Source organism: Sphaeramia orbicularis, chromosome 12 (genome assembly GCF_902148855.1).
Source record: "Sphaeramia orbicularis chromosome 12, fSphaOr1.1, whole genome shotgun sequence".
Lineage (NCBI taxonomy): Eukaryota > Metazoa > Chordata > Actinopteri > Kurtiformes > Apogonidae > Sphaeramia > Sphaeramia orbicularis.
Genome location: NC_043968.1, coordinates 17,379,542 through 17,407,537, shown reverse-complemented (window position 1 = coordinate 17,407,537; position 27,996 = coordinate 17,379,542). Strand labels below are relative to the sequence as shown.

The window sequence follows — 27,996 nt, the reverse complement described above, 5'->3', positions numbered from 1 at the left end:
ATAAGTAAATGGGAGAAGAAAATTTTTTTTTAAGAATTCATAAAAAATTTTTAACTTTGACCTACTTTTCCCAAAGCGTAATCAGATCTATTCTGGGTAAGTGGCAATCTTTTAATCCAATATTGTTTGAATTCAACCGATAGTTTTGCTGCTAGAGTGTTAACAAAGAAAGAAAGAAAGAAAGAAAGAAAGAAAGAAAGAAACAAACAAACAAACATACTGAGATGAAAACAATACTCCTTGCCTCCCCTTGGGGTGGGGGGGTAATAATGTAGCTTTCATCAACCAAAAACACCCTGCAGTGGGCATGACTTAACTGGAAACAAGTCATAACTCACTATTTGTCCAATCATCATTCATTTAGATTTTGATAACAGACAGGATGAAGGACAAAAAGCAAAAGAGGTAGCTGCATCGAGCAGCTGCTGCACATTTGACAAGTTGAGTGGGCATGGATCACAGAGTGCTGATGGTGTTTCTGTCCGTCTCAGGTAAGATGAATGATAGATGAGCTGAAAGGGTTAACTGTCATACTGTGTTTCCTGTTGATGATGTGATTGAAATGACTGAGAGATGAATCAAAACTATTGGCTTATTTTAAAAATCTGTATGTTTGAATATGATTATTCATTAAAAAATATTATTTTAATGTCAGAAATTACACATGTTTGAAGATGTACTGCTTTGACAACTGATCAGTTATTTAACTTATTACCTGTTAGAAGGAAATTCTATTTGGAAGATCTTATCTTGAAAAAATCCTAATTACTGAATCTCTATTGTAAAATTTTGTACCCTTCCTATTTCCTTAATTTTTTTTTGTTATCATTTCTTTTATGTCATTCAAAATTATTAACTAAAAATGAAAAAATGCTTGCATACTGCCCAGCTGAGTATAAAATGCTGTACACTATCCTTAACACTTCCTTTATTCTTAGATTCTCATAGGTTTTGTCACTTATAATGACCCACACAATTTATGTCATTCACACATGTTCTATTTGGTTAAAATAAATTTAAAGTTAAACAGTTGTGTGTTTTTTTCCTCTCCTCTTGGCCCTTCCTTTAATCCGTGTTAACTGGTATTACACACTACAGTGACATAACCTGCTAAATTTAACATCTGTGCCCCTAAAAATGACTAAAACAGTGAATGGATTTACAGTAAATCTGCAATAAATAAATACTTACATAATACATATAAAAATGTGTTGTTTTTTTCAAATTAAACCATATAGACCCAAACAGCCACTGGCAACCAAAAGCATCTATGGATCAAAAATGTTTAAAAACTTCTGAACCACAAAATATATCAATACTTTGAAATAATTCATATAAAATGCAGTTTGTCATCTTTTCATGAGATATGAGCCATTTGGACATTCAGGGGCTCCGTAGTGGACGTGGAAACACCATCATCTTCTACAACATTGATGAAGAATTAAAACTCACATAATTTGATAAATGACAGTGGATATAGATGTTTGTTTTTCTGTTCAGTTGATGATATCTTTTCTGAAAAACTCACTTTTTCCTGACTTTTCTCTGTTTCAGATATAGTAACCCGTAAATTTAATCTGAGCTTTTATGAACATCTACATGATCAAAAAATTAAATATAGGAAAAAACCTGATTTTCACTGAAAAAGATGCAAAACACAGAGGATAATATTATAATAAATGGTGATAAATTACTTACAAAATGTTAAATATAGAGAAAAAAATATTTTGGAACTGCCAAAAAAGTAGCATTGGGTCTTTATGGGTTAAACCATCAGTCATAAATGAAATATTAACTTCCTTACTGTTAGTGGTTTTGTTTTATGGTTACAGTTCTTCATCTGCTCATGTTTACCCAACTTGATATGAAATGTGTAGGCGATATTATGCAAACATTTAGCAGAAGAACATCCCTATGAACCCAAACCACATGATTTCATATGTATTTAGATTTCATCTGATGACTGTGAGTTTCCTGTGTCTAATCTCTGAGAGGAGGCTGTGATAGCTAAAGAAACACCAACTTTGACCTATTTATTTATTTATTTTTTAAACTTTATTTTTTACTCTTTTTGCTTATTTATTTTCTGATTCCTCCCTGTAGGGCTACTGGCTGAAAACAAAGACAACTCAACAGGTAAAAATGAATAAATGAGAAATAAATGAGTGCTCTGTCACAAAGGTTTTTGAAAACTGCTTTGAAAGTACCACAATGTATGAAGACGATAATATTTTAGAGGCCAATTTCATTTATAAAATATTAAAATTGTGCTTAAAAGAGAGTGAGCTGGGTTGATAAATCATAAGTGAGAAGCAGTAATGTAAGAATTAATAGAGTGATATTTCAGAGATGGTGTATTGGTGGCATTGTCGTGTCTCTCTGCAGGGTCTTATGACTTCAGGTTGGTGGGAGGAGGAACGCATTGTGCTGGAAAACTGCAGATGAGACAACAGGCTGAGGACTGGAAACCAGTGGACGGGTTTTACTGGACCCTGAAGTTAGCAAACACAGTGTGTGCAGAGCTCGACTGTGGATCTGCAGTATCAGTGAGAAGTCTAAGTGTGGAGACCCTAGTCACAGATGTGTGGGAAATCAGACCCAACTGTGAATCCTCACTGTGGAGCTGTTTTACAACTGGAAAATATCCATCCTTAGTCCTGCAGATGACATGCTCAGGTACCAGCATTATTATTCAGCAGTGACTCTTACCCTGGCACTGTTGGTGACATACATCCTCTTGATCTGTACAAAAGAGAAACAGGCAAATATAAAACCAGACTGTGTAGGTAAAACACAAAGAATTCAAACATGCCTTACCAAAGCACTGCAGTTCTCTAAGAAACAGTCAGATTCATTAATTTTGATCAACAAATGCATTTGGCAATAAATAAATAATAATAAAAAAAATTCTTACAGTTTGTTTCATGCTGAAGTTGATTCTAGGATATAACATATTAGAAATATCATGTGTATTTGTTTAACATGTATTTTGTTTCGTTTGCAAAGTAAAATGCACTAGTTTGTTAGTTATGGTTAGGATTTGAAAACTACAATGTGTTTGTTATCATTGCAGGGCATATGTAAATATATTTTGTTAAGGCTGGAAATCAATCAATCAATATCCAGTTGCCCTGTTGAATGTTTATGTCCAGTAAATGTGTATATCATATTATCACCTTCCTAAAATAATTTCAAAAAGTCTTTTTTTTTTTTTTTTACAAGAAGGACTCTTTTGCCTAAATCATCAAATACTCAATTTCTAGTTAAGTTTTTTGTGTTTCCTGAAAAATCTGAAAAACACACACGCACGCATGTGCATGTGCATGCACAGACACACACACGCACACGCACACACACACACACACACACACATATACCAAATACACATCTTAAACACTCTAAAACACAATTACAACAGAAATTTGTACAATATGTACTAGACACATATTATCAATATGATAAGTAATAGAATACACAGATTTGTACAAAAACATAGTTGTATGTCATTATAATTATATGATTATATGGTGGTGTTAAACAGTCTGACGGCCACAGGCTATTATACTGTGCATTAAGTAACATTAGGTACATTTATATTAAATTAAAAAGCACAGAGGTGGAACAAAAGTGTCCAACATCACAAATGTATTTTCTTTGATCCAGTACTGTTTCTCTGTCTGCACAGACTCGGTCCGGCTGGTGAACGGTTCCAGTTTGTGTTCGGGCAGACTGGAGGTCCAGTCCAGCTGGTCCTGGTCCTTAGTGTGTGCAGCAGATTTTGGGCTGCAGGCCGCAGAAGGGGTTTGCAGGGAGCTGGGCTGTGGGGCTCCTTCTGGTATCGAGGGGGTCCTCTATGGAGAAGATGAGGCTCCTTTGTGCAAGACCGTCATCTGTGAAGGCCACGGTTCTGTCCTGCCAGACTGTGGAAGCTCAGGCTCAGATACCTGCTCATCCAGAAGAGCTGTGCACCTCACCTGCTCAGGTGGAGCTTTGACTTGAATGAAATCCTCATCCATTCCAATCCCGATGATCGCTAATTTGTCTTCCATTTGTCTTTGTTCAGACCCTGGTGATGTGAGACTGGAGGGAGGAGGCAGCCGCTGTAATGGCACAGTCCAAGTCAAACACCTCGGAGACTGGAGAAACCTGAAGAACTACTATGACTGGACCCTGAGGTCTGCAGCTATCATATGCAGTCGATTGGACTGTGGCTCCCCCGTGCACACAGGGATAAAAGACCATGAATCAGAGCATCTTGTGTGGGAGGTCAGACCCTCATGTGTTCAGTCCACACCCACACTGAGGGACTGTGTGACAACAGAGGACAGAGGCAGCTACTTCAGCCTGGAGCTCACCTGCTCAGGTACACAACTAATGACATTTCTGGTATATGGTAATTGTACTATCATATAGTCAGGGTTAGGGGCAACCCCCCCCCCCCCCCCAAAAAAAAAAAAGAACAATGAAAGTTTTTTCATTGGACAATCTTTAACATTTGAAATGTCCAATATATAGTGAATAGTATTGACAAATGGACTAAATATACCCAGAAAAACAAATAGTAAATAGACTAAAGATTTGATTTTAACATATTCTATTTTCTCAGTGTGAAATGAGCTGTGGAACAAGTCATCCCTCTCTTATCATTTCTTTTCTTTGAACCAGTAAAATCAGTAAAAACAGGAAATTCACCTCAACCAGAGCAGAGGAGGCAAAAAGTGCACACAAGTACAGACACTTGTGTGTAAGAAAAAAAAAAAAAAAAAAAAAAAAAACTCTGGTAAAAGTAGAAGTACTGATGCTGTAGAAGTATATACTCAAGTAAAAGTAGAAAATGACACACTCTGAAATGTCCTCAAGGATTAGAAGTAAAAAGTATTTCCACAGTTCTACCAGCTGTTCTGTGTAAAGGTTCTGAACCTCTCATCATCCATGTCAGTGTTAGTTATTCTGGTGTTGTCAAGTCTCTCTATTTTGTCTGTTTCTCCTGCTGTTTTACATCTCTCTGTCATGTGTGAACAAGTCCAGTGAGTCCATGTAGGCTGAAATTGGTACTGGTGTTGTGCACAATGATGTAAAAGAAAAAATAACATCAGAACCTAAAGTAATGACCCTGTTTTGAAAATGTTAAGACTATAAAGTACATGTGTAGGGAATAAATACAGAAGAACTGCCTCAAGTCCAGTTACTTCCCACCGCTGAGTTCTATAGGTCAGACACATGAAAACTGTGTGCACTATAGACTTCTTTTCTGTAAAGCAGCCACAGTAGTTCCTACAGACCACTACAGCAGCCTGTGCTTCTGGCTGATAAAACTGTATTTGACTAAAACAGGAGCTGTCTTTGAGCTTTTGTCGTCACATGAGTCTGTTTTTGAATTGTTGTGCTACAGTATCCTCAGGTCCTGTTGAAATGAACGAGGTCTGGGTCTTTTTCCTGTTGAGTGCAGTTTTAGTCTGATGCTACTGCCAACAGCCTGATCAGGACTGAGGTGGAGGTCTGTAGTGAATAAGTGTCTTTGTGTGTCCACAGACTCTGTCAGGATGCTCCATGGAACCGGTCTGTGTTCAGGTAGACTGGAGATCCAAACAAACCAGTCCTGGTCCTCAGTGTGTGACGGAGGTTTTGGCTTGCAGGTTGCTCAGGTGGTCTGTAGGGAGCTGGGCTGTGGGGCTCCTTCAGTCTTCCAAGGGGTGCTTCATGGAGAGGATGAGGCCCCTGTCTGGACCCGAGAGCTCCAGTGTGAAGGCAATGAGTCTACCATCCTGGACTGTGGAGGGTCCAGCTCAGGGAAGACCTGCTCAACTGGGAAAACTGTTGAACTCACGTGTGCAGGTAAAAAAAAACCTTGGGGCTGTGGTTTTGATAGGACTCTGCTTCTTCAACTGACTCCCCCCATCTCCACACAGAGCCGGTCAGGTTGGTGGGACAGCCGAGCAGCTGCGCTGGTGCCGTCGAGATCAAACATTGTGGAGAGTGGAGACCAGTGACCGACTTCTACAATCAGTGGGACCAGATGTCTGCAGCTGTGATGTGTAAACACCTGGACTGTGGTTCGGCTGTTTCAATCAACAAAAGATCAGACTTTTCAAGCAGACCCGTATGGTTTGTTTCACCTACATGTGTAAATGTGACGTCTACACATCGGGATTGTGTAGAACTGCATCCTGTCAGTGAAGATGAATCTGGCCTGGAGGTGGTGTGCACAGGTAAATTCAAAGTTTTGCTTTTATATATATATATATCAGTGTGTGTACTTCTACTGGATCAAAGAAGCAGTACCTTAGCCACGTCTGTACTGCAGTGGTGCAGAATCCAGCTCCAGAAAGTAAAAGTCCTGCCATGTATTTGTTCCAACCATTCACTGACCCAGCCCATTTTGATGAGCATAACTCCTCATCCAGGTAGATGGGATACTTAGTGGAATCATGAAAAAATGAAGGAAGGTCCGCACAACCTGTAAGCTCCCAAATCATTTATTCTGTGACGTTTCAGGCCGAGGAACTTAGGAAGGACTAAGGAACTTAGTCTGATGAAGGGCCTCGGCTCAAAACGTCACAGAATAAATGATTTGGGAGCTCACAGGTTGTGCAGACCTTCCTTCATTTTTTCATGGTTAGTTTTTTTGGGATCCTGCACACTTCCTATTTTTGGATGTGCGTGTCATCTATGTTTTTTCATAATTAGTGGAATCACCTGTGCTAACCTATAAAGACCCAAACAGCCACAGGTGACTAAAAGCATCTACTGATCTAAACTGTTTAATACCTGTTGATCCACTAATCCTATCAATACATGTAAATAATTGGTGTAAAATGCAGTTTGTCATCTTTACACGGTCATCAGATATGACCCATTTTGATGTTCAGAGGCTCCATAGTGAACGTGGAAACACCGTCATCTTCTACAACACTGATTCACCAGTAAAACTCATGGAGTTGGATCATTGACAGTAGATGGAGACACTTGTTTTTGTGTTCAGTTATTGATATCTTTGCTGAAAAAGGCAAGTTATCAGTCAGTTTTCTCTGTTTCTGATTTAATAACCCTCAACTTTAATCTGAGCTTTTATGAACATCTACATGATAAATGAATTAAATATAGGGAAATACATGATTTTCACATAAAAAACAAACATGAATGGAGATAAATCACTTAATAAAAGGTAAATCTAGAGGAAAAATTCATTTGGGAACTGACACAGAACTAGCACTGGGTCCTTATGGGTTAAGTGAACAGGTAGAACCAATACATGGCAGGATTTTTACTTTATAGAGCTGGGATTCTCCACCACTGCTGTATTGTGACTTTCTGGAAAAAACACAACATATTTCTCTGAGTCTTATTTAGGCAAACGGAGAAAAGCCTCACATTTGAGACTCTAGCACATGGGTGCCAAACATACAACCCACAGACCAAAACCAGCCCACCAAAGGGTCCAATCCGGCCCACAGGATGAATTTGTGATGTGCAAAACTGACACAGAAGACATTAATAGTGAAGAGTCACAGGCCTGTACTTTGAATTTTCTTCAAGTCACTTTGATCATAAAGTTAACAACTATATTTTTCAGTTCCAGATGGCTGTTACTAATGTTTTGTGCATTTGTAGGTCCACTGTGATGTGGGTCAGTCCATCTCAGATCACCCAATAAAATGGCATTTTTAAACCTCACCCCCTCCAATTTTTATGAAATTTGGTATATAGGTAATTCATAACCAGAAAAGCCAAAATTTCAAGTTTTAACTTTGACACCATATGAAAAATGTAGCCTTATGTGTCAGACTGAGATAGTTGTGAAATTTTCAATGACTTTCGGTTTGTGATTGACAGTATTTCTTGGAATACATCAAGTTGAGACACTGTGTATGGAAGTACGCAGAAAGGATACTGAATGGATCTCTGAAGGAATGGGCATGTCAGCTTCTACATGGTATTGCATGAAAATAAAAAAGAAAACCCCTCCAATTTCTTTATATGTTGTAGTTGACACATAGGGCTACATGTTTCATATGGTGTCAAAGAGGTCGTGCGTGTCCCACAGTGTTAATTTCAAGGTCAAAATATAAATCAAAAGGTTATCCAACTCAAAGGTGCCTAAATGTACAAAAGAATGCTAGATTTAGATTCCTTAAGGTCCCCCCTTTACAGAAATACCTTGGTTTTTAACATTGGGCCAGTGGTTGCTGAGTCACAGCAATTTGAAATTAGGCTGCCACAGCTTTTTTCGCAAAAAGTAAAAAAAAAAAAAAAAAAAAAAAAGAAAGAAACTGCCATATCTCGAAAACCGTAAAGTTAAATTTTAAAGTTTGGCTTTTATGGCAATGAATTACCCATACACCAAATTTCATCAAAATTGAAGGAGGTGGGGTTTAACTCATTGGTGAACTGAGATGGACTGACCCATGTGTAAGTTGTAATGTGCATGTGTAAATAATAAGCCGAGGCATGATATTGTTAAAATTGCACACATTTTTCTTAAGAAATTTCTCGTTGTTCATGATTGTTCAGGTTATTACATGTTTGTGAGAAGATAGCTTGTAAAAGTAAATATTTTCATAATATAATTGCGCAATTTGGAGTTGACTTTATTTATAACTTACTATGCTATTATTTTACTGGTTTGGCTCGCTTGAGATCAAATTGTGCTGTGTGGCCCCTGAACTAAAACAAGTGTGACACCCCTGCTCTAAACCTATTATGTTTGTCATTCTCGAAGCATCAGTCCTTCATGTTTTCTTTGATCCGTGTTAATCACATTCAAAACTCACACGACAAATCACATTTCCTCACTGAGAATAGACGCAAGACACTACTCATGTTTTTTTGTGTAACATGTCTGTGAGTTCATTCATTTCCCTCCATCTGAACAGATCTGCTCCTTCAGCCAAACATCTCCCTGTCTCCCTCCTCTGACGGGGTATCCGAGGTCTATCAACATGGGTTTCGGGTGCTTATGTACGCCGACTTCACCATCAGATGTTCTATTGAACCACAGTACCCAGGCGGCTCCTTCCAGCTGATCTCTGACACCTTAGAGTCACAGAACCGCACTGAGCCAGCTGTCAATCACTCAGCTGACTTCCTGTTCTCTGCTGCAGGCCACGCCCACCGCGGGGACTACACATGCATTTATCATGTCCATGTTTTCAACCACAGCTTCTCCTCTCAGAGCCGAGCCCTCTATCTCACCATTGGAGGTAACTTGAATGAGTATCCACATGAGTCTATAGTCTGTTTGCTGCTTTTCTTTCAAAACAATTGGCCTCATGCAGCAATATTCTCTTGAATTTGTCTTATATTTTATTTCATTTTTCCATTAAGAGAAAAATGTAAGATTTTTTTTAAAGAGAAAAAATAAGATGGAACAACTCTGGATGCCCCAAATGTTCTTACTAGCCATATCTGCTCTTCCACAGGTGTGCTAAATGTTGAATGTTGAAGGAAATATTGATATTTATAAACTATATGGACAAAAATGTTGGGACACATCATGGCTACAGCTTGTAAGTTGTCCTGTTCATGCTGACATTAATATTTACTTAAAATTTAATGGTAGATTATTCTTTCTAAATGAGATGTGCGGAAAGTTACGGAAGAGGATTAGGGCCACTGAAAAAAAACAAAAAAAAAAACAGGTCAGATATAATTTTTTTAATTATTATTTTGAGAAAAAAGTCAGAATTCTGAGATTAAAGTAAGAATTCTGAGATTAATTCAGAATTCTGAGAAAAAAAGTCCGAATTCTGACTTTAATCTCAGAATTCTGACTTTTTTCTCAGAATAATAATAATTTAAAAAGACATTGGACTTTTTTTTTTCTCCAGTGGCCCCAATTCTCGTCCATAAGAACACTTACAATCAAAATCATGGTTAAAAAAACAACAGCAAAAAAAAAAAACAAAACAAAAAAAAACCAAAACAAGTCCATGTGGAGAGAAATTAAGTAAAAAAAACAACCTTTGAGGCATTTTGGAAGTAAAGATAACAATTTAAAGAAAAGTAACCAACACAATACAATGATATTTACCACAATATAAAACTATATTGTGACATTTATCATTATTGTTTTGTCGACCAGACTCCTGTTAGAAAAGAAACATGTCCGAAAACTTTTGTCTTTATAGTGTATGTAGTGCAGTTCATACACAAGGGCAGATGAAAAATCCGACAAAAATAAAAATAATGTATATAAAATACAATATTTAGGAATATTATGAAGACAGGACAGAGTACATACAGTCATAATGAAATAAAAGAGACTAAAACTAGCAAAGACTTATTAAGATGATTAAAGACAGTCTAATTACACAGCAATAAGAATGGTTTTAATGTTTAATCAAAGAGCAATTTAAGTTTTTCTTTATTTTAAGATAATTGTAAAGTTTGATGCAACACAATTTAAAGTTAAACCAGGAAAATGAATCAAAGTTGGTGTAAAACAGTCAGTGTTTAGAAATCTTCATGCCTGCTTCCTTTTCCTCCTCCGTTTAATTCATTTGGACAAAACAGAGGAATCATATTTGGCTGTGAACCCAATCAACTACACACTGTGGTCTTATTCTGTCCACAAACAAACCCTGTAATGACCCTGTTGTTAAACCAAGTGAAGCTGTATGAACTTAGATGATGAGTTACAGAACATCTGCATCTTCTAATGATTCTGTATCTGATCAGGAAAGAGCAGTGAGGCTGATTTCTTGTTACTGGGGCAGATCTCTGATTGATTTGATCTGCTTGAAGGATGTTTCGGGTATAAACCACAAAGTACCATAGAACACAGGATGAGTGTTCATGGTTACATCAAAAAGCAGATCTAGACAGAGATCTGGATCTGTTGACGCACACACTTTGAACAGCTCAATTTAATTTTTGAGACAAAGCAAAACCTCTGTAAGTTTAAAAAAAAAAAAAAAGTGACGAAAATGAGCTGAGTATATATGTCCTTAGGAGGAAAATGTTTCCACATGGTGAGAAAACTTCCTTCACAGAGAACATAAAAGACAACTAGTAACTTGTTAATGTAGTTTTGGAGGTTTCCTGTGGCTTTACCTCCAATATGATGGTTTGTGGTTGGTTTCAGCTCCAGTGACTGAGCTTATCATAAGGACGGTGGTCGTTCTCCTGCTCATGGTGCTGTGTAACGCTACCCTCTACTTCTGCTGTAAGGTACTGTTGTCATCTGTATTCAGTGGACAAGTGGATTGAATGATATTTAGATTCAGACAAAAGCAGACTTAACGGGGTTATATTTTCCTAAACCAACTTGTATTAGTCTTTGGTACATTTATTTGTGTATTTGGACCCTACAGGGTGGGGAAGCAAAATTTACAATATTTTGAGGCAGGGATTGAAAGACAGTGTATGACCAATTAGTTTATTGAAAGTCATGAGAATTTATTTGCCACAAGAAAACTGACATAATAGAAAATGTTTTTATTCTATGTGTCCTCCTTCTTTCTCAATAACTGCCTTCACACACTTCCTGAAACTTGCGCAAGTGTTCCTCAAATATTCGGGTGACAACTTCTCCCATTCTTCTTTAATAGTATCTTTAAGAAAGTCGACATTGCTGTGTGATGTTCTGTTGGTAGCATGTTCTAAAACGCCCCAAATAGCAGAATCCAGAGGGTTTAGATCTGGGCTAGAAGGCGGCCATAAACATGATTCCCAAAAATCGCTAAAGTTGGATTTGTTGCTGTTGTCAACAAGTGTTTTGATGTTCTTGTGTAAGATTTTAACTTCAAATCATATTTTACTGCATTTCTAACAGTCTTGTTGTCTACCTCAAGTTCAATTGCCATTTTTCTCATGGATTCGGTTGGATCCTTGAGGATTTTGGATTTGAGAGCTTTAATAAAAGCTTTGGTACGTTTTTTGTTGCTTCTTCCACTTCCAGACTTTCTTGTAATAGTTTTGCTCATAGTCATTCTCTTCTTTCCATTATAAACAGTCTTTATGGACACTCCAACTATTTTTGAAATCTCCTTTGGTGTGACGAGTGTATTCAGCAAATCACACACTCTTTGACGTTTGCTTTCCTGATTACTCATATGGGCGAAAGTTTCTGAAAAGGTATGGATAATAGTGTTAGGTATGATTATGACATCCATATATGTTTGGTTTCAAAACAATTGACGTAGTGCCTGCTGAGAAAATACAACTAAATGTTCATTGTAAATTTTGCTTCCCCACCCTGTAATAGTTACAAAAGTTTGAATCTGAACCCTCCAGGTGCTGCAAAGCTATCTTTATATTAATTCCGGCAAAAATCTAGTGGATTTCTACAACCTGTTTCAATTCCTGCATAATTAGTTACATTTTATAACTAGTTACGTCATGACATTTGCACATATAAGGTTAAAGTTTATCATCAGCAGCAGCAGTTGTAAAAATTGAAAATATGTCCAAACTTCAAGCCAATTACCTAAAATGTTCAGTTGTTGGTTGAACTGCACCTGGAGGGGGTGGGGCGTGAAGTGGCTCATTTGCATTTAAAGGGCCAGCGCTCAAAACGACCTTTCTGGTGTCATTACAGGGTGGGGAAGCAAAATTTACAATGAACATTTAGTTGTTTTTTCTCAGCAGACACTACGTTAATTGTTTTGAAACCAAACATATATTGATGTCATAATCATACCTAACACTATTATCCATACCTTTTCAGAAACTTTTGCCCATATGAGTAATCAGGAAAGCAAACGTCAAAGAGTGTGTGATTTGCTGAATGCACTCGTCACACCAAAGGAGATTTCAAAAATAGTTGGAGTGTCCATAAAGACTGTTTATAATGGAAAGAAGAGAATGACTATTAGCAAAACTATTACGAGAAAGTCTGGAAGATACTATTAAAGAAGAATGGGAGAAGTTGTCACCCGAATATTTGAGGAACACGAAGCGTGTGAAGGCAGTTATTGAGAAAGAAGGAGGACACATAGAATAAAAACATTTTCTATTATGTCAGTTTTCTTGTAGCAAATAAATTCTCATGACTTTCAATAAACTAATTGGTCAGACACTGTCTTTTAATCCCTGCCTCAAAATATTGTAAATTTTGCTTCCCCACCCTGTACTCAGAAATAGGGTTGAAGATGGACCTGTGGAGTTGAATTAATGAAGAATTCAGACCCAAGCAGAGCATTTACAGTTTATGTAGACCAGAGTAATGTTTTAAAATGCATAATTCCATTTAAAAAAGCAAAACGCCACTCCTTTCAGAGATGTCTGCTGCCATATTTCTTTTCCAGGCCAACAGGGGGCGCTTCAGACTGAGGAGTCGAATCAGGTCCTCGGTTCATCACCTCCAACATAATGAAGAGGAGTCTGTTCTGTAGATAACATTTCTTTTCTGTCATTGCACATTATATACATCATCTTCCTGTATAAGAGGCCTATGTCTTTTTTTTTTTTTTTTTTTTTTTTTTTTTACTTTTTATCCAAGTTTTAAATTTTCAACCATTATTCTTACCATATTTGTGAAAAACAGCTTGCAACACTTACTGTACTAATAGTCAAAAGTCAACCCTTAGAGCTGAGAAAAGTTACCCTTTTTTCTTTTTTGTAATTTTCATGTGAATGTTTTAGTGATTAAAATTAAGTGCCATCCCAAAAAAACTGTAGTGCTGTGGTTAATCCTTACATTTGTGTGGGAAAACCCTGTGGATGTTGGATCTTCACCAGGGGCTGGGTTCTGAAGTAGACATTAGCACTAGTTCTCTCTCACCATGACATAAGGAAAGCACAGTGTGGAATAGTTTGGTTTCTAGGGGTTCACTAAAAACCAAACAGTGGGTTGTTAGTGAGTCCCTTGGCTTCTACACACACGATGACGTCATAAGAGGTTATAGACTGTGAAGTCAAATGAAGCAACATTTCAGTTAACAGCACCATCTACTGGTCACAGACGTCACATGTAAATATGTAAACAATGTAACCTCCTTTACACATCTCAACTTTAGTGGAAGCTACATACTTTTACCACCAACTGTTGTTGCTGTTTTGCTTTTTCAGGGAAGGCCTAGAAACTGTACTGTATATAAAGATGGACACCACAGGTCACTTCCTCCCACTGCGTAAGTATTAGGGATGTGTGATTTATCCATATGAATCACAGTCCATGATCTGAATCACAATTGTCTCACCTCTTAAAAAATATAGGTGAGTTACAACCAAACAAATAACATGTTTCCCTCCAGTTTTGTCTGCTTTCTTTTATTGTTATTTGATTAGAAACTGTGCATTTTTGCATAATTTTGGGCCGACTTCATTGCAAAATTGATAACATCTAGATGAATTTAACATTATCTATCTATCTATCTGAACGATGCACACAAATCCAACTAATGTTACTCAATGAAATGTGTTGAGGGGCTTGGATCTAAGACCTGGATACAAAATGGTTTGGTTTTAGTTTTGAGGAACCATCTCTGTGCCCATCTTTATCTACAGTCTACACTATGACCAGAGTCTGTGTGTTGTGATTATGAAAGAAGCAATGATTCTCATTACTAAAGCTTGATTTATTTTACAAATCTGCAATTTTATCTTTTTACAGGATTTAAATTTTAAATCAACTTTATACATGCTCACAAAAGTAAATGTGATGAAAGACAGTACAAAACAGATCTCTGTACTGAAGGTTTGTGCAAGGCTACTCTGACGCTGTGCGTACTGTATTATATGAACGGTAAGACAGTCATCTTAATAACAGGGTAGTTAATCAGGTTGCGGCTGAAGTCAGGATTTTGTTGTCTTTCCGTTTGTATCTGTTATAGATCCAACGAGAGACAGCAGAGATTAGAAACAGGAGAAGCTGTAGATCATGGTATTAATTCAACTCAAGTATCAAGGGGTCGGTGAGCCTGGATTAAGGAGTTACCAGGAAAGTGTTACCAGCTGCAGCTGAACAAAATATACACCTTACAAAGTCAAGTAGAATATTTAGCAACCCTTTAACATCTTCATTACTATCCCCAAACTAACGTACCAGGGAAGTGCAGGCAGTTAAAAGTAATTAACGTTGAGTCAGAAGAAGCATCTGGACAAGTGTTGATCTTAAAAACTGTGATACAGTTTAATTAAGTCAGGATGGGAGGTCAAGTGAGACATCGCATTTAGCTACAGCCACAATGATGAATGCCAACCCACTGCTAGCCCTACATCCAACACTCTGAAGAGGTTGTACGGCTGGATTACATCATGTGAGGTACTAACAAGAGCATTAAAAATAAATTAGTTTAAAAGAGATTAACTGCATTGATACATGATATCTCATAACAGAAAAATTAACCAGCTGTGACTTAACGGGGCCATTGTGCTTGTGATTTCTTTTAATGTTGCAACCTTTAACTCCAACTAAATGTGGAAAAACATTGTTTTGTGCAGACAAACGACTAGATGAGCTAAGCTTTATGGTGAATTTACAGATACAAAAGAGAAAACAAATGCTCCATTTTAAGACTGTAGATTTGATCTATATTTTGCATACTTTGTATCACTATTCTGGGAATGATCCATTTCCATCTGTCCCCATGATGAAATGCTTTTAAGCAAAACTGGACTGTCAAACAACAAGATTTGTAGTTTTCAAAAGAGGGGAAACAGGTAGTGGGCAAGTGAGGAAAAACATTGGAGCTCATTATATGAGTTTTATGTCCTCCACTCACATATCATTGGTGTCTGAAAGACCACATTTATAATTTATATAGAGAATATTTTACCTTAACAGCATAATGATGGATGATTTGATTCAGTCATGACTTTGGAAAATCTACCAAATAAAAAGCCTTTTTTCACAAAGTACATTCAAAGCAGAAAAGCACAGAAACTAATATTGCTGATGAGGTGTTGGTTTGATATACAGTAGGTGAATGCACAGTAGAATACCCAGGAACACACATTACAAGGACTCTGAACAATTCAACGGCTTTGTTCAGACCTGCAAACAAAATGGACTTTTTACTCATCCAGATTGCTTTTTAAAATCACAATCTGGTCAAGATTGAAGTTCATCCTAATCACAATTGGAGATATTTGGAAATGTTACTCCAGTCTATTTGGATTTGTGTCTTCCATGTTACATGTAATGTTGCAGCTAGAAAAGTGCTATGAAGAACAACATGGAGTTAATGTCTGAACAGATAACAAAACAAATAATCTGCTGGTTCTTTGGGGGGGGGGGGGGGGGGGTTGTCAATAAAAAAGGAATAAACACGAAAACATGAACTTATGTCACCAGTGCAGCAACATACCTACTAAATGGAGAAATGTGGCTCTATTTTCCAAGTTTTTTGTGATTTGCAAAGGCACCACTAAATGTGACACGATGAACCTTTTATAGTTAAGAATTAATTGTTGCAGCTCATGTCTGGACACAAATTTGATCACTCGCAAAAGGAGTGATGACCATCTGTCCTACATTATCTTATGTCTTCTTAAATGTTTTTGTCCTGCAGTGTAAGATGAATGCAGTCATTGGTTAAGGTGTAATATTTGCTGCTGTGCTTTTTCTGCAGTGACACATAAAAACACTCGACTCCCGATTTGTGCTCCAGTGACACCAAACCAGCCATGATTGGTTGGGTATAATTTGCTCTCTGCGTTTGTGTTTCCTAAATTTGCTGATTATTAGGAACAAGTAACCAGAACATCACTGAATGATCCATGGTAAATTTCTGATTTACTTGTGAAATCATGGCCTTTATAAGCATGTGACAAATAAAACTGATAACTAGGAACTAGGCTTCAGCACCACAAAATATTCCCCACCCCAAACCTTATACCTCTGCCAATCCACCCTTGTTCCAAATGTTCTGAACACTTCTCTGTGTGTGTGTGTGTGTGTGTGTGTGTGTGTGGGCATAAACCACTATAGGTGTGCACTGATTTACAATTTCCTTTCGGATAAAACCAAACATTGCCTCTACTCATTCTCTTTCAAACAATTTAGCCTAGGCTTAGTCAATAATTAACAATTTGCAGCACTATAAGCCACACAATATTAGCGCTCATAATGGTTACAAATATTTGTCAAAATAAATATCAAAAGATACGTGTTCTGTTTGTCTACTATAAGCACAAATATACTGATTACATAAAAATTACAGGCAACTTTTTGGAAAAACCTTGAAATGGGAAATAATAAAGGAAAACAGAATAAAATGGAAGAACAAAAGTTTGGAGAAACTGATTTGCCAGCGTCTTGTAGGACAAAGAACGTGGAGAAAAAGAAAAATGTAAGATTAAATTTACCCCTAAATCTGTTCAGCACTGGAGTCATTTTTGCTCACCACAGCCAAGGTGAACAACTGTGATAACGTCATGTGAAGGCAACTTGCTGGGTCTATTTGTCCTTCAATTACTTGCTTACAAACCAGGTGAACAGTACAAATGACTGCTCCGCGTCTGTTATTCCAGCTGGCTTTAGCAAACTCAATACTAGGGAAGCCATGTAGTCTGGGGCCATTGTTCTTCCTTTTGATGAGGGAGACAACGTGAGAAGCCCCAGGGGCCCGGGACAGTGCACATGGGTCCACGGCCCTCAGCCCCCACAGCTGGGCCAGGTCAGACGGTGGACAGAGTCACAGTGCTTGGCCTAGCAGTTGATGGAGGCACAGTCTACTTTGGCTTTCCCCGCCGAGCTGATAATCCTCATGAGGCAGTGTCCAAACTCCTCCAGGATCATCCGCTCTGCCTCTGCCTGAGGCTGATGAGTCTGTTCTGCCCGTTTGGCCTGTTCCAGCAGACACTCACACGTCGCTTCCAGTACTTCCTTTGTTACAAACGTATATGGTAATCTGCAGGACACAAGGCATTAATAAATTATTGTCTGTGCCATCACCCCTCCTCTACCAGAGTCGCCAGAGTTATAGGTATGTGACACAAAGTCTTGAAAAAATATAACAGTGACAGTTCTGTTTCCATACATGAAAGTTGTTGCTATCTATTCTTAACATAACGATCTTTTGAGAAACTTTTTATGATTTTACATGTGTCTGTAAATGGCATGTTGAAGCCTACGCTTCCTCTATCACCTATCATTACCCATTATCATTTATATACAACATGGAATAACCTTCAGAATATTCTACAACTGTGTGTTTTTGTCTCCTTGGGTGAATTTAACATTATACAACTGAAGAGTGTAATTGCTATTCCGAAACTGAATTTTGTCTCATGTACCTCAACATCTGCTTTATCACCCTTTTTTCTATCCGTTATTTACTTGTATCATATTCTGTACATTTTTGGTATGTTTGAATTGAATTTTGTATGTGCTGGGATGCTTTCTTGGTCAGGTCTACCTCAAAAAATTGATTTTTCAAAGGACTTCATGATTTAATAAAAAGATGTAATCTACATGCATTTAAACCCTTTAATGAAAAGGAAAAAAGTTTAAACATTCTTTTTTCAGCTTCAAGTAAATGGCACTATTATGATAAATTTCTCAAATAACAGAAACAAATTAAATAGGGATTTGAAAATAGAAGTGGAAATTTCATTTCACTGGTGCTCAATTTTTTAATTAATAAAATAAAACTAACCATCTGAAAATCACAGAGCATTTATTCATATTCATGTCAGCATCCTAACACTAATGCAGAGAAACTGTCTAATTCTCATTTGTTCTAGATTCTGTCTGATGTTTCACATTAAAGGCACTTATAAATAAAATGTATTATTATTATTAAGCTCAACACAGTTTATTTCAGTCATAGAAAGTCTTTGCTATGCCCAACAGCCATGACAAAAGAAAAGATCAGAGGCATTAAAACTAACTTATCTGTACAATTTAATCATATTATTATAGTCCTATAGAAGTCTCTTACTTTGTTGTTGTTGTATTAAAGTATTAGCGTACCTTCCGCCTCCACTGGAAATGACGGGTGTTGTTCTCATGAGCAGGTCTGAGATCTGTGATGACAGTTTGGTCTTGGCTGCAGTTTGCTGCTGCACTCGAACTTCTGCTGCGTCAGCTAAATGCATGAGGGTCTTCCTCTCTGGACTTTCCTCAAAGTTTTTACAGCCAATGCATTTACAAATGGACGAGCACATGATCTTTGCCTTTTAAAAAGAAGGAACGCCTGTCAAACATCTATGTTGAGAGAAACATAACAAAACACTCAGTGCAAATGATTGAGTAGCTGATGTCTCACCTCGTAGCATTCGCAGTAGTTCTTCAGGCATCCTGATCGTTTACAGTTGCAGCCTTTGCTGTGTCGACGGTCTGACTCACCCTCTTTACCTTTACCAATTTTAGGTTTGAAGGCCTCTGGATTCCGGTCCAAACACGTCTGTGAAGACACATTTTGCCTTGATCACATGTTCCTGAAGATGCAACTCAGTTACACCAACATAGACCCTTCCAGCTTACCTTTATAGCTTTGAGTCGCTCTGTCTCATGCTCCAGGTTATTGAAACAGTTATTGCAGTTACAGTTATTGCAGAATTCTCCGTTTGCAAAGCAGTCACAATATCTAAGGAGAACAAAAACAGAACAGGCTTACTGAAAGTGAATAGTTGAGCCTGAGTGAAATATGTTGTCAATCAATTTTATAGGCTGATACCAATATCAGTGGTTCAACCAAAGGTTTGGCTCATAGCAGATGATGACACTTTTTTATGTGCATTTTTTTCTAAATCTTTATACAATATAACTCTAGTGTCTCATTCTCACATCATCTTTGACTGCACAATTTATCACAGTGGTTCCCAACCTTTTCTGGCTCATGACCCTATTTTAACATTACAAATTTCTGGCGACCCCAGACATTCAAAACATTGACTTTTTTTTGGCTAAAATTAATTTGTTTTTGATCATGTAATAATTTGCTATACTATGTTGCAAATAAACATTAATTTTAGACAACATTTAGTCTGTATAATGTATATTACTATGGACGGAGGCAGAAAAGCCAGGTGTAGATTACTGCACAAAGTGAGAAATTTATTTTCCTTGGTCAGGATACGAGGGCCGTTCAATAAGTTCATGGCCTCACCCAGAACAGAACAACACAGACCGATAATTTATATTTTATTTTTCAACATAATCTCCATTTACAGCAATGCACTTGGTCCATCGATGTTCAAGCATCACTATCCCACCACGAAAGAATGTAACATCCTGTATTATAACAACCAGTATTTCTGGGTGAGGCCATGAACTTATTGAACAGCCCTCGTATGTACAGTCAGTCCAGCTTGGATTTACAAGGCTGACAATTAATACTGAACAAACAATAACTTGAACTAGGAATTATGACACAGCTGCAGCATCATAAACTGACCACAATGAACATTTGAAAGATAAATAGTACCACAGTGCTTCAGTTTCAGCTTCACAGAGTGTCATGTCCTTTATGGATTGGGATTGTCTCTCCCAACTCACCATATATTTTTAATTAGTACATTTATTTTTATCAACAACTAGAAATTTCAGGCGACCCCATCTGAATTCTAGGCGACCACATGTAGGGTCCCGACCCCAAGGTTGAAAAACACTGATTTATCACCTATGGTAATAAGGGAAATTGTGTGTTAATTGCCAATATCAGCAGAATTACATAGCATCAACAAACTGATCAAAATTACAGTTGTACTTACAGTTTGAGACACTGTGACTTGGTGCAGTTGCAGGGTTTTCGCGGTCTGGACGTCGTCTCAGCTGTTGACAAGCTGTGAATCCCAAAATAATAGAATCTATTAATATAACACTAAAATTCCAGTATGCCAGTATTAGACCAGTTTTTCCTTTATAATCAAATGATCAAAACACTGAATTGAGACAAATTGGTTAGCAAAAAAAAACTACCATTACAAACAGATATTATAATATTAACATAATAATATAAAATTAATTGAACATTTTTATACTGTAAGCTGCTTTCAAACAGAACTTTAGTGCTTCAGTTGGTCGGTCAGTCACACACACTGTGCATTAAACATCTTCCTGTCAGTTCTTACCCATTGAGTGGAAGTCTGGCCTGAGTCTGGATGCCAGCGGATGCTTGGAAACCAGAGCTGCTGGCAAGCGTCACAAAAGGTGGCTGCTGGAGCTAAAGAAATACAGGTTGGAAAGAAACAGGTCACCACAGATAAATATTGCAAAGTTTTCAACTTCATTTGCAGTTCGTACATACTGATGCTGACAACAACTAACCTGTGTGACATATTGTGCTGGCACGACTGCGTAGCCCACATTCCCGGCTCCTGGAGCTGGTGCCAGGACGGTGCCTGGAGGGAGGTTGGTGAAGTTGGGCTGGATCTGTGGTAGTGGCGTTGCAGGCATGATTAGGCGTTGCTGCGTCTGAGTGGCGGTCACCACCTGGGCTGTTGATGTCAAAGGCTTCGGTGCCACCTACAGGAAATGACTGAACTCAGCTAAAGGTACTCTCCAGAAAAACCCATGCTGAATGAATATACTCCGTTCAGTTACCTGTTTCATGGTCTGTGCTGGGACAATTGGGACCGACATCCTTACTGCTCCTGTACTGACGACCATCGGCTTAGCTGTGGAACATTAAGCGTCAGATGCTATGACAAAAGAGCTTCTACACGTACCTTTACTAAGAACTGTTAGATGTCAGATGTTGTGGGTCACCTGTTGGTATGGAGCTCGTACTGGGACCACTGGGCTGTCCTGTGCTGCTTGCTGTTGTAGCTGTGACAAGGCGAACGTAGTGGAACCTGCTACCTGGCACCTGAATCTGCTGTACATTCGGCTGGGTGGCCAGTGGGATGATGGTCTTGAACTGGGAGCCACTGACACCTCCCACTGTCACGGACTGCACTGGTTTAATATTCTGTAAGTGGTCAGATTGAATAGCAGATGCATTACTGTCATTTTCTCAGCTCCTTTAAGTGTTATCTTGTAGATGTAAACAAATCATTTCAGAGTGATATGGGTTTGAAGGATCACAGCTTTTGAACAAAATTGCATCACAATGAAAATAAGACAGAATAAATCAATTTCCTACCATCCACCTGAGGGTTGTGCCTCACTCGTTAGAAAAAGAGACAATAATATATTACAACTTTACAAGGATTTCTTTTAAAAAGTGGGAGAATCGCCTTTTGTAGCTGACCAAGAAAAAAAGTCCTGTCCTAATTAAGTCAGCTCTGAGTCTTTCTCTTCCAACAACGAAGTGTGACAAAACAGAAGGCCTAGTCAGATTTTACAGCCATCCATGTGTAATAAAAGGAAAAGGGTACTAGCTTAACAAGAAACACAAAACAAATAAAAGTTAGGTAAGTTAGTTATAGTCACTCAAATCCAGTACAATATTGATAAACAAAAACAGATCATCTGCAACAAAATCCATGGCATCAGTGCTCACACTTCAGCTGATCAAACAGCTGTGGGCTCTGGTCTCACCTGTGCTGTGGTTTGGCTGGTGGCCACTTTGACGGGCGAGGCTGATGTGGACTGCTGGACTGTGAGGATCTGCTGGCCAAGTGCTACATTCACAGGCAGTGTGACGGACTTCTGTGGGGCACTAGGGGTTGGAGACGCCACAGATACCACAGTCACCTGCAAATATGGAGGAGAGTGGGATACTGTCAGTCTAACTATTCATCCAGTCAGACATTTTAGTATTCTATACTGTGTGTGTCTGTTTGCTGTTCCAGGTCACTGCCTATATTCTGCATATTTTCTCAATGCTGAAGCACAGAAACTACTTTGGACAGGTTCTCACTAACATTTTATGCTGGGTTCCTCTCACATCACCAATGAAATCACAATGACTACCTGACAATTACAACGTCTTTCATTTGGTGCAAAGAAATGTGAAGTTACATTATAACAGGTAACAAAACATCATTTTACAAAAATGCATGTAACATTTACCGCTTCTCTTAAAACTTTACATGATTTTCAAAAAAACTGCGAATGCCTTCTTCTCATCCTTTCAGACGTTCCCTTCAGAGATCGCCACAGCAAATCACCTTCCTCCATTTAACCCTATCCTCCTTTATTTAAAAAAATAAAACTATATTTATGTAACAGTGATAGTCAGTGAAGTAGGAGCAACATAAAAGAACACTCCCGACTGTTACAATGGGAACTATTCCCATTGTTTTTCTTCTGTCACCATGATGTGAATGTAACTAACAAGATGCATCTGATCATGAATTTAAGAAAAAGTATTAAATTACAGAGTGTCCCATGTATGAGATTTGTAAAATTTACCTTACTGGGAGTCTTAAGGGGTGAAATTGCAATCTTTTTTCCAGGTATGCTTTGAATACTAGTGTTATGGGGTTCAGTCAGAGTAATGGTCCTTGCAGGCATCACTGGGGAATTCTGTGTGAGGACCCGTCCTGTAAAGAGATGATTTAAGGAAATGGATACTTACAACAGAAAGAGGGACGTCATGTCGAACACCTTAACACCAAAAACTGTTCAAATTTAACAAGTGACTAATCAACAATAACTCTGAAAATACACTTACCTGCAATAACAGGTGACACTGATGACTGAGGGCTGAGACCTTTGCTGTTAACAGTTTTTGTGATGATAAACTTGATCGGTGCTGCTGAGGATGCTGGTGTTTTTTTAGCGATCTGCAGTGACATTCAGAAATAATTATGGTATTTGTATGTATAAAAACACATGAAAATAACATGTTTAATCTGACCAAATGCCAAATAAATCTATGTGAATTGTAAAAATGGCATTTTCTCATACTTGTGTTCATTCTAGGAGCAAATCAAATCCATTTGTTTTCTCAAGCTGATACACTTGCTGATTTATAATGTGTGAGTATACCACTGTCTACATTAGATTTGTATCACATTCCTGTATTATATGTGCCTGTAAATTTTCAAATATTGTAGATGCAAATATATACCCACATGAATGTCACTTTTATGGTTGAGTAAAGCTGCCAAATACCTGCTCAACTGTGGTAACAGGTTATAGGTAGACAATGAGGCAAAGTTAAAAATAAATAAATAAATAAATAAAAGTGAAAATTTGTGCTCTGCTGTACACACTCATTTGTTCCTCAAACTGTACATTGACTAGAGTCAGATCTAAACATTTGGCTTGTAGAAAATTTCTACATCCCTACTTTCTACCTGAGTAACCAGAGAAGAACCTAAGAAAAATAGAACGTCTGTACCATCATGATATGTAACATATGTGTCTCTATTCAGCTCAGATCAGATCATGGCTGGCAGCCCATAAGTTTACATGCTGGATGTGCCCTTCAGAAGTATTAATTGCTGGAAAACTGGCTACTGCAGTGGTTAGCAAAGCCAGAAAGACTGGATTCTTTTTGAGAGTTTATTTAACTCCACAGCTGTAAGTTGTGTTTATACAATTTGAGCAGGAAGTTATAACTCTGAGTTTTGTATCAGCTGTTGACTTGATATTTACAGATGCAATCTTGGGCTGAAGTACATTTGCACCAGGGTTTTCACCATCATTCCATTTTTATAGACTAAGCCAGTTAGCCATTGCTTATTATTAACCAGTAGATGACATCTTAATGGCTATGAAAAATGTATTTTTAATATTTTAAATGTTAAAATAAACAAAACCCCTTATTGCACAGTATCAAAAGGCACTAATGTTACCTGTACAGTCTTCAGCTGCTGGGCCTGCAGTGTCGTCACCTGGTTGGTACTACTTCCCACCACTGGCTTGAGCTCCGATCGTCCCCCAATAGTCACCACTTTAAACTGTGGGGTTTGGGACTTGGTATCTCCTGAAGTCTGGGCAACCCCAGCCTTACTGCCGGTGTGTGGCAACTGCAACACAATAGGCTGCCCCGACTTCCCTATAGCTGTAACCAACAATTTCTGTCCCTCCTGCTTAATGACTTGGGGAGATCCTGCAGACTTTGCTGCTTCAGTGGCCTGTGATGAGGCCACTTTGTTGAGAATGATCTGGTGGTTTGCAGCAGAGATGGTGAAGGGAGCACTGAGCTTTTGCAAACCACTTGTAGTGATACTAGTCCCAGTTACACTATCTGTAGTCTTGGTGGTGGCTGTTGAGGTGGCCAGACATGGTTTGAGGGTGAGAAGGGGTGATGACAAACTAGAAATGGAGATAGGAATCGGATTTCCAGAGCTGATGCTCAGCGTGGAGTCTGTGGAGGTGATCAGACTCTGCGCTGCTGAAGTGGCATCTGAACAGAAGCCACTTTCAGAAGCTACAGGTGTGTCCGTTTCCATTGGAACTGATGTGTCCTCATCGGGCTCTGACTGCACAGTGGTGCCATCAGACTGGGAGTGAGGAATGTCTTCTATAGCCTCAGTATCCATGATCTCATCAGGAAGGAGGCTGTTGAGCTCTGGTGACACCACGTCCATGACTGCAGAGTCTCAGCGGTCCCTCAATTCTGCAAGAGCAATATAACTTTAACTGTCACTGTAAAATGAGTCCAAGACACATACTGTACTAAAGATGGAAAAGCCATAAAATGTGGCTAAATACGCAATGCTGAAAAAATGCATTTTTTTCTTAACCCTCCCAATAATTTTAATTATTTTAACCCAACATACAACAAGGGATGTGCACTTGTGTTATACTCCAAATATACACTTAAATTAAGAACAAAGAACATTGTTTACAATGTTCTTGCATTTGCATACAATATATTAACAACTGCAAGAATATTTATAGTTAAAGTGCTTCAAATACTAAATAAATGAGGAAAATGATAGTCCATTTCAGAATATACCATTCTGCAAAGAAAATAAACAAGTATAGCTGTATAGCTAGCGAGTTAGCCGTGCACTCTCAGCAGAAATGCCCGTTTTGATAACTTTATGCTGGTCAATAAATCACTTATCAATAATAATCAAGTGGCATTTAATCAATGAAGAAGCATGCGTTAGTCACGTTTGCCTTCTGCTACTGTTGACAGGGCCTGACAGCTGATGCTGGTTTAGCTAGGCCGCACCGATCATCTCAGGCGGATCTTTGTCCTGCTGCACTCTACTCAACATTAATCCACCGAAACACACATATGAACCCTACCCACCCCAAACCACTCACACTCAACTCACTGCTCCAAATATTTTCACGTCCTCGGATGAAACAGACAAGCGCAAACAACACGGAGCAACATTAATTCATGTAAAAACATCTCCAGCAGTGGTCCCAGCTGGGGCAAAGAGTGAGAAAGCGACAAGCTGTTTGTTGGCTTCGTTACTATTTCAGGCCGGGGTTGGATTTCGAAAGATCCGCCATTTTTACATCGTCATCAGCTCAGCTAGCTTCCCGGCTAACACAAAGCTATGCAGAGTGAGGAGGTGAATTTATTAATATTCACCTACGTAAAGGCAAGACACTAAGCAAGCAACCGCAAATCAGAACAACTACATATGAGCTACAGATAACACTAACTAGTAGCTGTTTACTAACGTTACTAGTAAGTGTTAAACTATTTTAACAGAGTCTGACAACGTAAACAACGCTAGCTCTCAATAATTCCATCTGTCACTTGGGGTATTCTTTTGGATGAGAACATTTTAGCGATGCACCATTTTAAAGCACTGAGTTTATCCATGTATAATCCCTATTTAAAGCCTAGGCTTTATGTCTACATTTCAAGTTAGCGTGGCCTGACCAATTAAAATAGACACGTCCAAGTTAAACGTCAGGTAAGTCGTACTGAGAAAAGAAAACGTATCATATACAAGTCTAGGTCCTACACAGCAAACATGTCAACTACTAAAGAGATTTTTTTAGAAACGTGAAAATAGCTAGCAGCAAATGTAGCTAAACAGCTGACCTATCCCTTTGCGTTTCGACAGAATACACTAAAGACACAGATATCGGCAAAGGTCCACTTGACCGCAAAATAAAACAATTGTCAATACGCGTCTCTGTCATGCTAAGTTAACAAGTTAACAGATATCTTGCGTCATAATTTCACAACACATTATAACACTGGTTATAAATACTGCTAATACAAACTCAACACACAGAAGTAATCACTGTAGCTGGTCAGCTGCATGTACTATGCCGTTCCCCGGGTGCTGTTTTGGTGTCTACCCTTTACTATCGTTATCATCATCAGCCTCATCAAGCCAACCCAGCGGGCAGGACAACTGTACTAGCAAACTTGCTGAGCTTGCTAACCCCAGCTAGCTAGCACTATAATATCCCTCAACATTCACCACATTCTTAGGTGTGCTGCTTTATACTGGATGCAGTGTCACAAAGCTTCACTCGGCCTTATACATAGCTGTGCTTACCCGAATTTTTGCGCTAGGCAACGTTTCCAGATAAAACGAGGAAAGGAAAAAGCGATTGTTCAAAATACCGCGCCGAGCGCCATTCCTCCCTGACATTTCACAGGCCGACCACGCCCTCTCTGCAATACGTCACCTAGATGTCACACTTAAAGGGCCAGCAACAAACAAACACCTCACCATAGTTTATCTTTTAACCAATATTCTTGATTCATTTCCAATAATTAAAATAAATTAAAATGTGTCAGTGACCACCGGTAATGTCACTATAACTAACAAAGAATATTTTAATGTGTGAATATAGTGCACACTACATATGGGCATTTATAAATAAAAAAAATATGATAAACAAAAATTAATGTCATTGCAAACAGTAACATTTGATGTGAGAGCTCATGATAGGCTTATGCACTGATGTAAAAATATCTAGTGTAAGTCACAATGTCACTTTGTCTTTGTCTATGTCTAACCCTATGGTGGGCGTACAGGTGGGAGTAGGAGAGGGTGACATTTACTGATCACACTGATGACCTGGAGGTACATACTGTTTGGGAGTCTACTACTACTACTACTCTACTACTACTTTCAGTTGCTCCCTTTAGGGGTCGCTACAACAAATCATCTGCTTCTATCTGATGCTGTACCCTGCATCTTCTTTTTTCACACAAACCACCTGCATGTCCTCCTTCACCACATCCATGAATCTCCTCTTTGCACCTCCTACCTGGTCGCTACATCATCTTCATCATCCGTCTACCCATATATTCACAATGCACATGTCCAAACCAT

The 27,996-nt window shown here is 38.4% G+C and overlaps 2 protein-coding genes across 4 annotated transcripts; one reads left to right on the top strand and one right to left on the bottom strand.

The window, feature by feature from the left end:
* Positions 1-387: 387 nt before the first annotated feature.
* Positions 388-13,402, top strand: LOC115430199 (scavenger receptor cysteine-rich type 1 protein M130-like). Its single transcript, XM_030150113.1, has 10 exons — positions 388-491; positions 2,104-2,136; positions 2,386-2,676; positions 3,686-3,982; positions 4,064-4,363; positions 5,533-5,835; positions 5,910-6,209; positions 8,874-9,200; positions 11,084-11,169; positions 13,248-13,402. Exons 1-10 carry the CDS (start codon positions 452-454, stop codon positions 13,332-13,334), a joined length of 2,064 nt encoding a protein of 687 aa, XP_030005973.1. The 5' UTR covers positions 388-451; the 3' UTR covers positions 13,335-13,402.
* Positions 13,403-14,498: 1,096 nt separating this feature from the next.
* Positions 14,499-27,322, bottom strand: lin54 (lin-54 DREAM MuvB core complex component). Of its 3 annotated transcripts, none has more exons than XM_030149576.1 (14): positions 27,211-27,322; positions 24,580-25,346; positions 23,451-23,562; positions 23,189-23,319; positions 22,373-22,528; positions 21,599-21,800; positions 21,434-21,507; positions 21,158-21,355; positions 20,962-21,053; positions 20,602-20,673; positions 19,373-19,475; positions 19,155-19,292; positions 18,860-19,062; positions 14,499-17,795 (listed from the first exon to the last, which is right to left on the bottom strand). In XM_030149576.1, the coding sequence occupies exons 2-14, from the start codon at positions 25,315-25,317 to the stop codon at positions 17,594-17,596; spliced, it is 2,421 nt and encodes an 806-aa protein (XP_030005436.1). In that variant the 5' UTR covers positions 25,318-25,346; positions 27,211-27,322; the 3' UTR covers positions 14,499-17,593. The 3 variants fall into 3 exon arrangements, with proteins under 3 accessions (XP_030005436.1, XP_030005437.1, XP_030005438.1); XM_030149577.1 differs by lacking the exon at positions 27,211-27,322 and adding an exon at positions 26,939-27,093; XM_030149578.1 differs by lacking the exon at positions 27,211-27,322 and adding an exon at positions 26,006-26,644.
* Between the last annotated feature and the right edge of the window lie 674 nt (positions 27,323-27,996).